The sequence below is a fragment of the Macaca mulatta genome, chromosome 11, assembly GCF_049350105.2.
Source record: "Macaca mulatta isolate MMU2019108-1 chromosome 11, T2T-MMU8v2.0, whole genome shotgun sequence".
Taxonomy (NCBI): Eukaryota; Metazoa; Chordata; class Mammalia; order Primates; family Cercopithecidae; genus Macaca; species Macaca mulatta.
The window spans coordinates 62,991,145-63,001,268 of record NC_133416.1 but is presented as its reverse complement, the minus strand read 5'-3'; the positions used below and the strand labels follow the sequence as shown (position 1 = coordinate 63,001,268).

Below are 10,124 nucleotides of genomic sequence, written 5' to 3'. Positions count from 1 at the left end.
TTCCCTTGCATCCTCCTTGTCTGTCTCTTCCCCACCTCTCCCCTCACGTCTCCTCCATTATCCTCTCTGGCTCCTAAAGCTTTCTCCTCCATCCCAGCCAGTCTCCAGTGGCTGAGGCCAGGCAGGCGGAGCTGGATAAACTCAGGTCCTCAGACAGTTTCAAAGAAATGCATCAAAATGTTACTAGTGGTTCTCTTTTGGGTAGAATTTACTAGTGGTTTTCATTTTCTTCTTTGTTTTGGTATTTTCTAACACCAAATATTATAATGAATGATGAATAACTTATTCAGGAAAAAAACACAAAACATTACTTTTAAAAATCGTAATTAATTTTCAATTGGCCCATGTTCTGTTCTCAAAAGGAGAAAGACAGGAATGGGGGTAGAACGAGGGAGGAAAGAGAGGAGAAAGAGCCCTGCAGGGGACTAAGCAGGAACTTGTCCCCAAACTCCATCATTTCCTGGGTGCATCAGCTTTGGTGATGGGCCCTGTCACTCATCTCTCAGAGGTTTTCTGTCCTTCCTTGCCTGTCACTGGTCACTTGAGACTTAGTCACCCAATGGTCACCAGTTGGGTGGTGGATGGCTCAGAGGGACCAGCATCACTGAGGGCAGCAGTGTGAATCAGGAGCATCCCCCACCTTGATCCTGGGCTATGAGGTGTTCCCTTGTGGCCTCCCAGCCCTTCTGAGAACATAAGTTCAGCTACCTTTCCCCCCATTCCTATGTCTACTTCGTTGTGCTTTAGAACAATATGCAAATGTATGATGTGTGACTGATGGTGGATCCTTCAGGGGCTCCTAGTTACTTAAAGAACAAAGCTCTAAGTGTCATTGTGGTGTATGGAAAGAGCATGAGTTATAGACTCAGCAGAGGGATTTGAATAAGGTCAGGCCAGTTAGGAGTTCCATGTTCTTGGTCAAATTTCCCTTTCTGAGTATCTATTTCCTCCTACAAAAAGGGGTCAGAATAATTCTTCCCTCACCAGATGGCTGTGAGAACTAAAGGAGGTAATATATAAAGCATGTAATACATAGTAGCTATTTTTTTTTTTTTTTTTTTTTTTTTTTTTACTATTTTTTTGGGATAGAGTCTGGCTCTGTCACCTAGGATGGAGTGCAGTGATGCAATCTCGGCTCACTGCAACCTCTGTCTCCCAGGTTCAAGCAATTCTCCTGCCTCAGCCTCCCAAGTAGCTGGGATTACAGGCGCGTGCCACCACGCCTGGCTACTTTTTGTATTTTTAGTAGAGAGAGGGTTTCACCATGTTGGCCAGGCTGGTCTCAAACTCTTGACCTCAGGTGATCCACCCACCTCAGCCTCCCAAAGTGCTGGGATTACAAGTGTGAGCCACCATGCCCGGCCTTTATTTACTTTTAATTTTTTATTTCCATAGGTTTTTGGGGAACAGGTGGTATTTGGTTGCATAAGTTCTTTAGTGTTTAGTGGTGATTTGTGAGATTTTGGTGCACCCATCACCCAATAGTAGGTATTTTTATTTTAATTAACTAATTAATTAATTAATTTTGAGACGGAGTCTCACTCTGTCACCAGGCTGGAGTCCAGTGGCATGATCTCAGCTCACTGCAATCTCTGCCTCCCCAGTTTAACCAATTCTCCTGCCTCAGCCTCCCAAGTAGCTGGGACTATAGGTGCATGCCACCACACTGGGCTAATTTTTTTATTTTAGTAGAGACAGGGTTTCACCATGTTGACCAGGATGGTCTCGAACTCCTGACCTTGTGATCTGCCTACCTTGGCCTTCCAAAGTGCCGGGATTACAAGCATGACCCACTGCGCCCAGCCATATTTTTATTTATTTTAATTTAATTTTATTTTTTTCCAAGACAGAGTCTTGCTCTGTTGCCTGGGCTGGAGTGCAGTGGTACGATCTTGGCTCACTGCAACCTCCGCCCCCTGGGTTTAAGCAATTCTTCTGCCTCAGCCTCCACAGTAACTGGGATTACAGGCGCATGCCATCACACCCGGCTAATTTTTGGTATTTTAGTAGAGACAAGATTTTGCTATGTTGGCCGGGCTGGTCTGAAACTCCTGACCTCGTGATCCGCCCACCTCAGCCCCCAAAAGTGCTGGGATTACAGGTGTGAGCCATCGCGCCCAGCCGGTATTTTAAAATGTAAGTTTTTCTTCTTTTCCTTGCATAGCATTTAAGGCCCCCTCCAAATTCTGTCTCCCAACCACTTTCCCACCCTGTCATTCTTTGACAGTGATTTATTAAGTAGGGCCTCGAAAGCATGGAGATGGCCTGGGACAGGCACTAGGGATTCAGTGGTGAATGAAGCAGTCCTGACCCTTCTGACTTACTGAGTACAGCAGGCTCTCAGCTCTGCACTTTTACTCAAGACCTGCACTGTCTGTCTCTCAGTATCCTTTTACCCTATCAATTCTTTTTTTTTTTTTTTTTTTTTTTTTTGAGATGGAGTTTTTGCTCTGTTGCCCAGGCTGGAGCGCAATGGTGCGATTTCAACTCACTGCAACCTCCGCCTCCTGGGTTCCAGCGATTCTCCCGCCTCAGCCTCAAGAGTAGCAGCTTGGATTACAGGCACCCGCCACCATACCCGGCTAATTTTTGTATTTTCAGTAGAAACAAGGTTTCACCATGTTGGTCAGGCTGGTCTCGAACTTGATCTCAAGTGATCCCCCTGCCTTGGCCTTTCAAAGTGCTAGGATTACAAGAGTGAGCCACCATGCCTGGCCTTCCCCCATCAATTCTTAGCTGGCCTTCAAAGCCCATCTCAAAGCCTGCCTTCTCAGCAAACCTCCCCCCAGCCCCAAGCCCCTTAGGGTGAGTCACCGCTGGCCCGGAATGCTGGCTCCCCTCTTCCCAGGTGTTTCGATTTGCCTCACCTGATCTGTAAGCTCCCTGAGGGTAGGCTCTGCGCCCTTTACTTATTTGTGCCCTTGTTAAGCCCCACCTACACCCACATATTCCAAGCTCATCAGATTCTTAAAATAATGGCTTTTTATTAAAGCAGACATAAGTGGGTTTCAGGAGCATTTATATTCCCAACTTGGTCTTGGGTACAAAGAAACTGAGGACTTCACCCTTGACTCCTTCACCTGAAACCCAAGCTACCTCAGCTGTTTCCTACCTCTCAGCTTATCCTAGGGAAACTCAAAGGTAGGGGCGGAGTGATTTGCTGGCCCAGGGTCCCTGGGGCACAGCGATGTCTAACTCCAGGGGATGTCCATGGTCCCTATCTCTAGACTCTCCAGAGATTCTGGTTCTCGTCCTGCCCGGATGCTCACCCTAGGGCAGTATGAAAAGTTTTTCCATCTCCAGCAGAGGACTCTGAGGGAAGGGATTGGGAACTCTCTTTGGCTTCCACTCTCTGGTAGGGCAAGTGTTAATGGTGAATTGCAACATATCTCTTGGCTGAGTCACCTCCTTCTGCCTCTCCCCACAATTCCCCTCAGCTGTTATAAAGAGGACCAGAGGCTGGAGAGTAAAAAGAACTGGAGGAAAGAGTCCCTCTGCCTAGCATTGCTTCCCCCAGGCTCCCAGAAATCTCAGGTCAGAGGGCACAGACAACCTCTGGAGCTCTTGTCTGGTGGGACCATGAACTGGCAGCAGCTGTGGCTGGGCTTCCTACTCCCCATGACAGTCTCAGGTCGGGTCCTGGGGCTTGCAGAGGAGATGGCCGTGGTAAGTCCCCCAAGAAAGAGACCTGGGCCAGGGGAGGGACAGGGGTTACTGCCCATCCAAGCCTCCCTCCTGACCCCCAGCCTGCCTGCCTTTCCCTTGCTCCCTCTGCCCCATGGTCTACCCTGCCCATCTCCTGCTGCCTCCCCTTGTTCCACCTGAGCCCCTTCTCTAAGGTGCTTCTGCATTAGTGCTTCCATATCTGGCCCCTTCTCTCCTGAGGGACCTGTTAGGTCACTTAGAAACTTTACTCTGAGACTAACCCCCTTTTAACCTGCTTACCTCCACTCCCATCACAGGAGTACCTGTCGCAATATGGGTACCTACAGAAGCCTCTAGAAGGATCTAATAACTTCAAGCCAGAAGATATCACCGAGGCTCTGAGGTGAGAAGCTATGAGGTGCATGCCTTTAGGGCTAAGGTCTAAAGGTCTTCTTCCTTCTCATACCTTCCTCTCCCTAGGCCCACCTCCTCCTGACCCTAAACCATGGCAGGGATCTAGAGATGGGTGGCGATCATTATTATGGTGGTGGGGCATGGGGTGAGATGGGGATTCACAGACCAGGAATACAGTCATTGGATCTCCCTAGGCCCTAAGCACTCCTTTGGAGTCTCTACCCACATCATATCTCAAATACTAATATTTAGTTATAGCCCACATAAAGTATAATGATATGTAAAACTGAGTTGAGTTGTTGACATGCTGTTACCTTTTGTGGGCCTTTAATTCAGTACTTACTTCTGTTTTATAATTTTATATGTTGATATAATGGATTGTTTTTCTTTCTGCTCTCAGATATGTTCAGGTCCCTTGAAAAGCCCATAGGCCCTATGACAGTCCGTAGATGGATGAAATTGCTCTAGAGCAAGCTGGGCTGGGAGGGGTATCCAGCCAGGAGGGGAGGAGGTTGAAAGAGGACAGGCTGTCAGGTGGGAGCACTAGTGGGAAGCTCTCCAGAGCAGGGGAGCCGGACACCTCCACAGAGTAGGAGAAGGTTAGAAATTGCAGTAGAGGGGCCGGGCACGGTGGCTCACGCCTGTAATCCCAGCACTTTGGGAGATCCAGGCAGGGGAATTGCTTGAGCCCAGAAGTTTGAGAGCAACCTGGGCAACACAGTGAGACCCCATCTCTACCAAAAAAGAAAGGAAGAAAGAGAGAGAGAGAAGAAAAAGAAAGAGAAAGAAAGGAAGAGAGAGAGAAAGAAAGAAAGAAAGAAAGAGAGAGAGACAGAGAGAGAGAAAGAGAAAGAAAGAAAGAGAGAGAGAGAGACAGAGAGAGAAAGAAAGAAAGAAAGAAAGAAAGAAAGAAAGAAAGAAAGAAAGAAAGAAAGAAAGAAATTACAGTAGAGGAGGAAGGCTACACCTGAGGGTCAGCTTACTCGAATGAAAGAGCCTGAAATGGGGAGATGAAGCTGGAGTATCTCCATTTCTGTAGAAAGTCCAAATTATGAGGACTGGAGGCTGGAGTAACCCTGTCAGCTTCAGGGATTCTGTGCTATTCTTGGCCATGACCTTGGGCAGCAGGAAGTCAAAGAGCAATCATCTCCAGCTCCCGGTCATTTCAGATTTTCCTGTCCTGGTAGACCCATCCCTCTCCCTCCTTCAGAGCTTTTCAGGAAGCATCTGAACTTCCAGTCTCAGGTCAGCTGGATGATGCCACAAGGGCCCGCATGAAGCAGCCTCGTTGTGGCCTAGAGGATCCCTTCAACCAGAAGACCCTTAAATACCTGTTGCTGGGTGAGAACGGAGCCTGGAAAAGGGAGGGAGAGGAGGGGTGCTGTGATTCTGGACTGTGGGTGGCATCAGGACAGTCTGGACCAGCTCAGTGTTGAATACCTGGTGATTACCTGGTTATCACCTGTCTTGGGGGTTGAATGCCTAAACCCAGAGGAGCTCTCTGGGGTTGGCAGAAGGATCTGTATTTCTAATCTGTTTTCTGGTCATTAACTAGGCCGCTGGAGAAAGAAGCACTTGACTTTCCGCATCTTGAACCTGCCCTCCACCCTTCCATCCCACACAGCCCGGGCAGCCCTGCGTCAAGCCTTCCAGGACTGGAGCAATGTGGCTCCCTTGACCTTCCGAGAGGTGCAGGCTGGTGGGGCTGACATCCGCCTCTCCTTCCATGGCCGCCAAAGCTTGTACTGTTCCAATTCTTTTGATGGGCCTGGTAGGCAACAGTTTTCAGTTCCCACCTCATAGACCTCTGAGATTACCTCTGTCTCCTTGAACCAGTGACTCTGGAACCTTGATGTTTGGGCTGCCTTTTATCCCACCTGCACCATACACTCTAATTACCTTCTAACGGGAGCAGGGGAGCAGTTGGTCATCTACATGGTGCCTCCCTCCCTCCCTCCTTACCTCCCTCCCTCCCTTTCTTCCTTCCTTCCTTCTCTCCCTCCCTCCTTCCCTCCTTTCTTTCTTTCCTCTCTCTTGCTTGCTTGACAGAGTCTCACTCTGTTGTCCAGACTGGAGTACAGTGGCACAGTCATGGCTCACTGCAGCCTCAACCTCCCAGGCTCAAGTGATCCTCCCACCTCAGCCTCCCAGGTAGAGACTACAGGAAAACACTACCTCACCTGGCTAATTTTTGTAGAGATGAGGTTTTGCTATGTTGCCCAGGCTGGTCTAAAACTCCTGTACTCAAGCAATCATCCTGCATTGACCTCTGAAAATGTTGGGATTACAGGTGTGAGCCATCACCCCTGGCTGCCTATGCTTCTTTTTCTCCCTTAAGTTCCCCTGTTCAAGGCATACCTTAGAGGTATGGGCCAGAGAGGACTGGGTCAGAGAGCATGGAGTGGCTGGGGAGGTAAGGGACAGTGATGGGCATTCCTGAGAGAACTGGGTGATGACAGGGGAATCTGAAAGGAGAGAAAGAAGCATCTAAGAGACAGTGAACATAGCTGGGGGAATTTTAAGGGCATGCATTAATTAGAGTTTATAATAGGCAGGGTGTGCTCTGGCCTAGCGGGCTCTGACCTCCTTCCTGTTCACCTTTGCCTTTGTCCAGGGAGAGTCCTGGCCCATGCCGACATCCCAGAGCTGGGCAGTGTGCACTTCGACGAAGACGAGTTCTGGACTGAGGGGACCTACCGCGGGGTGAACCTGCGCATCATTGCAGCCCATGAAGTGGGCCATGCCCTGGGGCTGGGGCACTCCCGATATTCCCAGGCCCTCATGGCCCCAGTCTACCAGGGCTACCAGCCCCACTTCAAGCTACACCCAGATGATGTGGCAGGCATCCAGGCTCTCTATGGTCAGTCCCTTCCCCTAGTGAGGGGCAGGGTCAGTCTGACTCCCATGTCAAGGCTTGAAGAGACAGGTCTAGCCTCCATATAGGGATATAGCTTAGTGTCTTTCTCCTCTTCCAGCCCAGTTACTCAGTCTTCTTCATTTTCAGGAACAGTTTCTCTCTGACTTTTCTATGTCTAATCTACCTTCCAGGCCTCTCTCTCCTTACACCCATGCTTGGGGATGGAGAATGCACATTCTTCTTCTTCTTCTTCTTCTTTTTTTTTTTTTTGAGATGGTGCCTCACTCTGTCACCCAGGCTGGAGTGCAATGGCACAATCTTGGCTCACTGCAACCTCTGCCTCCCGGGTTCAAGCGATTCTCCTGCCTCAGCCTCCCAAGTAGCTGGGATTACAGGTGCACGCCACCATGCCCAGCTAATTTTTTTTGTATTTTAGTAGAGACGGGGTTTCACCATGTTGCCCAGGATGGTCTTGAATTCCTGAGCTCAGGCAGTCCACCCGCCTCAGCCTTCCAAAGTGCTAGGATTACAGGTGTGAGCCACCACACCCGGCAAGAATGCACATTCTAACAATCCTCCTTCTCCCTTTCTGGTGCTTCTCAAACCTACAATGTGTCTTCCACTGATACCAACATAATATTGCCTACCACGAATGACAATGCTCTAGGATTCCCTTCTCCCCTCTGTATGGGGCCTCTGGGCAAAACTTACAGGAGACTGGTGCGGAGGACAGGTGCTGTGAGTTCTCTCCCTAAGCAGCATGACTTTACCTTGTAGGCAAGAAGAGTCCAGTGATAAAGGATGAGGAAGAAGAAGAGACAGAGCTGCCCACTGTGTCCCCAGTGCCCACAGAACCCAGTCCCATGCCAGACCCCTGCAGTGGTGAACTGGATGCCATGATGCTGGGTGAGGTCCTTCCCCTCCAGGCTGTTGGCAGGCAGTGGGGGCAGCCTGCTGATCCTGAGGCCTGGACATATGGGAGTGACATGGGACTTCAGCATGAGCAATGGAGGTTAGATCCCAGGCATTAATGACTATGGAAGGAGACATGTGACATGGGGAGGGAGAGTTCAGAGCCAAATTAAAGGTGGCTTAGGCAGGCACTTACCAAGGTTGCCACCCTCTAGGGCCACTAGAACACATCTGGAAATGCAGCAAGATGGAGAAAACTACATTAACCAGATTGCCTGTTAGAGAGGGTGTTGCACCTGGTTGGAAGGACAACTAGGAAGCCACTTGGAGGGGAGGCTGAGGTTCCTAAGGAGGAATAGCTATCTTCAGGACTTTTGTTTTGTTGAGTAGACCAAAGCTGAAATGCTCTGAGCAACAAAGCGTTCTGAATCCTCTTTCTCTGCCTTTAATTTTCTCCTTGAATCAAAGTTGAATGACTATTTGAAGAATCAGCCTGCAGGGGGAGGGCAAATTGTTAGTCAGCCTGAGATACCCCCAAGTTTCTGTCTACTTGACCTCTGTCTTTTTGACTTGTTGACACACCATTACTCTAAGGGCCCCGTGGGACGACCTATGCTTTCAAGGGGGACTACGTGTGGACTGTATCAGATTCAGGACCAGGCCCCTTGTTCCGAGTGTCTGCCCTTTGGGAGGGGCTCCCCGGAAACCTGGATGCTGCTGTCTATTCGCCTCGAACACAATGGATTCACTTCTTTAAGGGTAAGGGGGCTAGTTTACAGTATCTTACTTGAGGAGGACCTAATCTTAAACTATAAAAAGGGAGGGAAATGAGAAGTTTCTGAATGGGTGGACCGGAGGAGACCAAAAGCTATCACCTGAGGACAGAGGTGACTTGTTCTCTCCTCACATGCTCTCAGGAGACAAGGTGTGGCGCTACGTTAATTTCAAGATGTCTCCTGGCTTCCCCAAGAAGCTGAATAGGGTAGAACCTAACCTGGATGCAGCTTTCTATTGGCCTCTCAACCAAAAGGTGTTCCTCTTTAAGGTATAAAGTTCAAAGCAAGGGCAAATCCCTTCTTAGGAGGGGTGGGCTACCTTATACTGAGAATCGAAGCTTGTGCTTGAAGGGAGATGTTCTGCAGCTGCACTGGGCTGGGGGTAGACCTCTGGGGGTCCTAAGCTTTCTCCTCTTCCTCTCCCCACCCATCCCATATCCAGGGCTCTGGGTACTGGCAGTGGGACGAGCTGGCCCGAACTGACTTCAGCAGCTACCCCAAACCAATCAAGGGTTTGTTTACGGGAGTGCCAAACCAGCCTTCAGCTGCTACGAGTTGGCAAGATGGCCGAGTCTTCTTCTTCAAAGGCAAAGTCTACTGGCGCCTCAACCAGCAGCTTCGAGTAGAGAAAGGCTATCCCAGAAATATTGCCCACAACTGGATGCACTGTCGTCCCCAGACTGTAGACACTACCCCATCAGGTGGGGATACCACTCCTTCAGGTATGGGCACAACCTTGGATACCACTCTCTCAGCCACAGATACCACATTTGAATACTGACTGCTCACCCACAGATACAATCTTGGACATTACGCCCTCAGGCTCCACCACCCACCCTTTCATTCCCTCCCAGAGGCCTAATACCTGAATGAAATACCTGTCTGCTCAGTTGAACCTCGCAGGTGCTATAGCAGGGGCATGACTGTAGAACTCAGGCCTCTAACAGTTCCAGCTCCAGCCACCACTCTCCTGTGCTCTTTCAATCCTGAGAAGTGCTCCCCTAACTCAGATTTGGCCCCCAACTCCATTTCCTGTCTGTCTTAGACAGCCCTTCCAACTGCGTCATCTCTTTTCTGGAGGTCAATGGTGGAGGCAGATGCCTGGGTCCTGTTCTTCTTACATAAAATGCAAGAAAACAGCATGGCCACTAAACTGAGCAAGGGCGTTGGAATCCTTGAGAATCACATTTATGTGCTTATGGTTATGGGCAAGCTAATTAACCTTGTTGAACCTCAGATTCCCCATTTGCAACATTAGGTTAAGACCAGTCCTGCAGGATTGTTGCACTAAATGAAATACTGTATGTGAAGTACCTGGCACAGTGTCTGGTACATTTGTGTTTAATAAAGGCTAACTATGCTCATAAGAGAGGACTGAACAGCTCTTCCTCTAGCTGTCTGGTTGTATAACTCTTACAGTAGTCTATATGATACAGGTATCTCTATTAGATCTTTAGGGGACAGAGGATTTGTCAAGATGGTTAGCTCTTTGTTTTGGGGTGCAGAGAAAGAAAAGAGCA

The 10,124-nt window shown here is 49.2% G+C and overlaps 1 protein-coding gene across 2 annotated transcripts; it reads left to right on the top strand.

The window, feature by feature from the left end:
• The first annotated feature begins 2,406 nt into the window (after positions 1–2,406).
• On the top strand, positions 2,407–9,971 carry MMP19 (matrix metallopeptidase 19). Of its 2 annotated transcripts, none has more exons than XR_003720655.2 (9): positions 2,407–3,666; positions 3,963–4,048; positions 5,270–5,400; positions 5,615–5,830; positions 6,674–6,919; positions 7,694–7,928; positions 8,423–8,587; positions 8,746–8,873; positions 9,047–9,971. XR_003720655.2 is itself a non-coding variant. In XM_015151921.3 (9 exons), the coding sequence occupies exons 1-9, from the start codon at positions 3,205–3,207 to the stop codon at positions 9,383–9,385; spliced, it is 1,902 nt and encodes a 633-aa protein (XP_015007407.3). In that variant the 5' UTR covers positions 2,407–3,204; the 3' UTR covers positions 9,386–9,971. The 2 variants fall into 2 exon arrangements, 1 of the variants encoding a protein (XP_015007407.3); XM_015151921.3 differs by having other exon boundaries at positions 7,694–7,822.
• Positions 9,972–10,124: the final 153 nt, after the last annotated feature.

What these genes read in the sequence shown, in the direction of transcription:
- MMP19 (XM_015151921.3), top strand. Translation starts at nt 3,205, where the DNA reads ATGTCCATGGTCCCTATCTCTAGACTCTCCAGAGATTCTGGTTCTCGT. An exon ending in ACTGGATGCCATGATGCTGG is followed by an intron (nt 7,823 to 8,422) that starts GTGAGGTCCTTC and finishes CATTACTCTAAG; the next exon opens with GGCCCCGTGGGACGACCTAT. An exon ending in ATGGATTCACTTCTTTAAGG is followed by an intron (nt 8,588 to 8,745) that starts GTAAGGGGGCTA and finishes ACATGCTCTCAG; the next exon opens with GAGACAAGGTGTGGCGCTAC.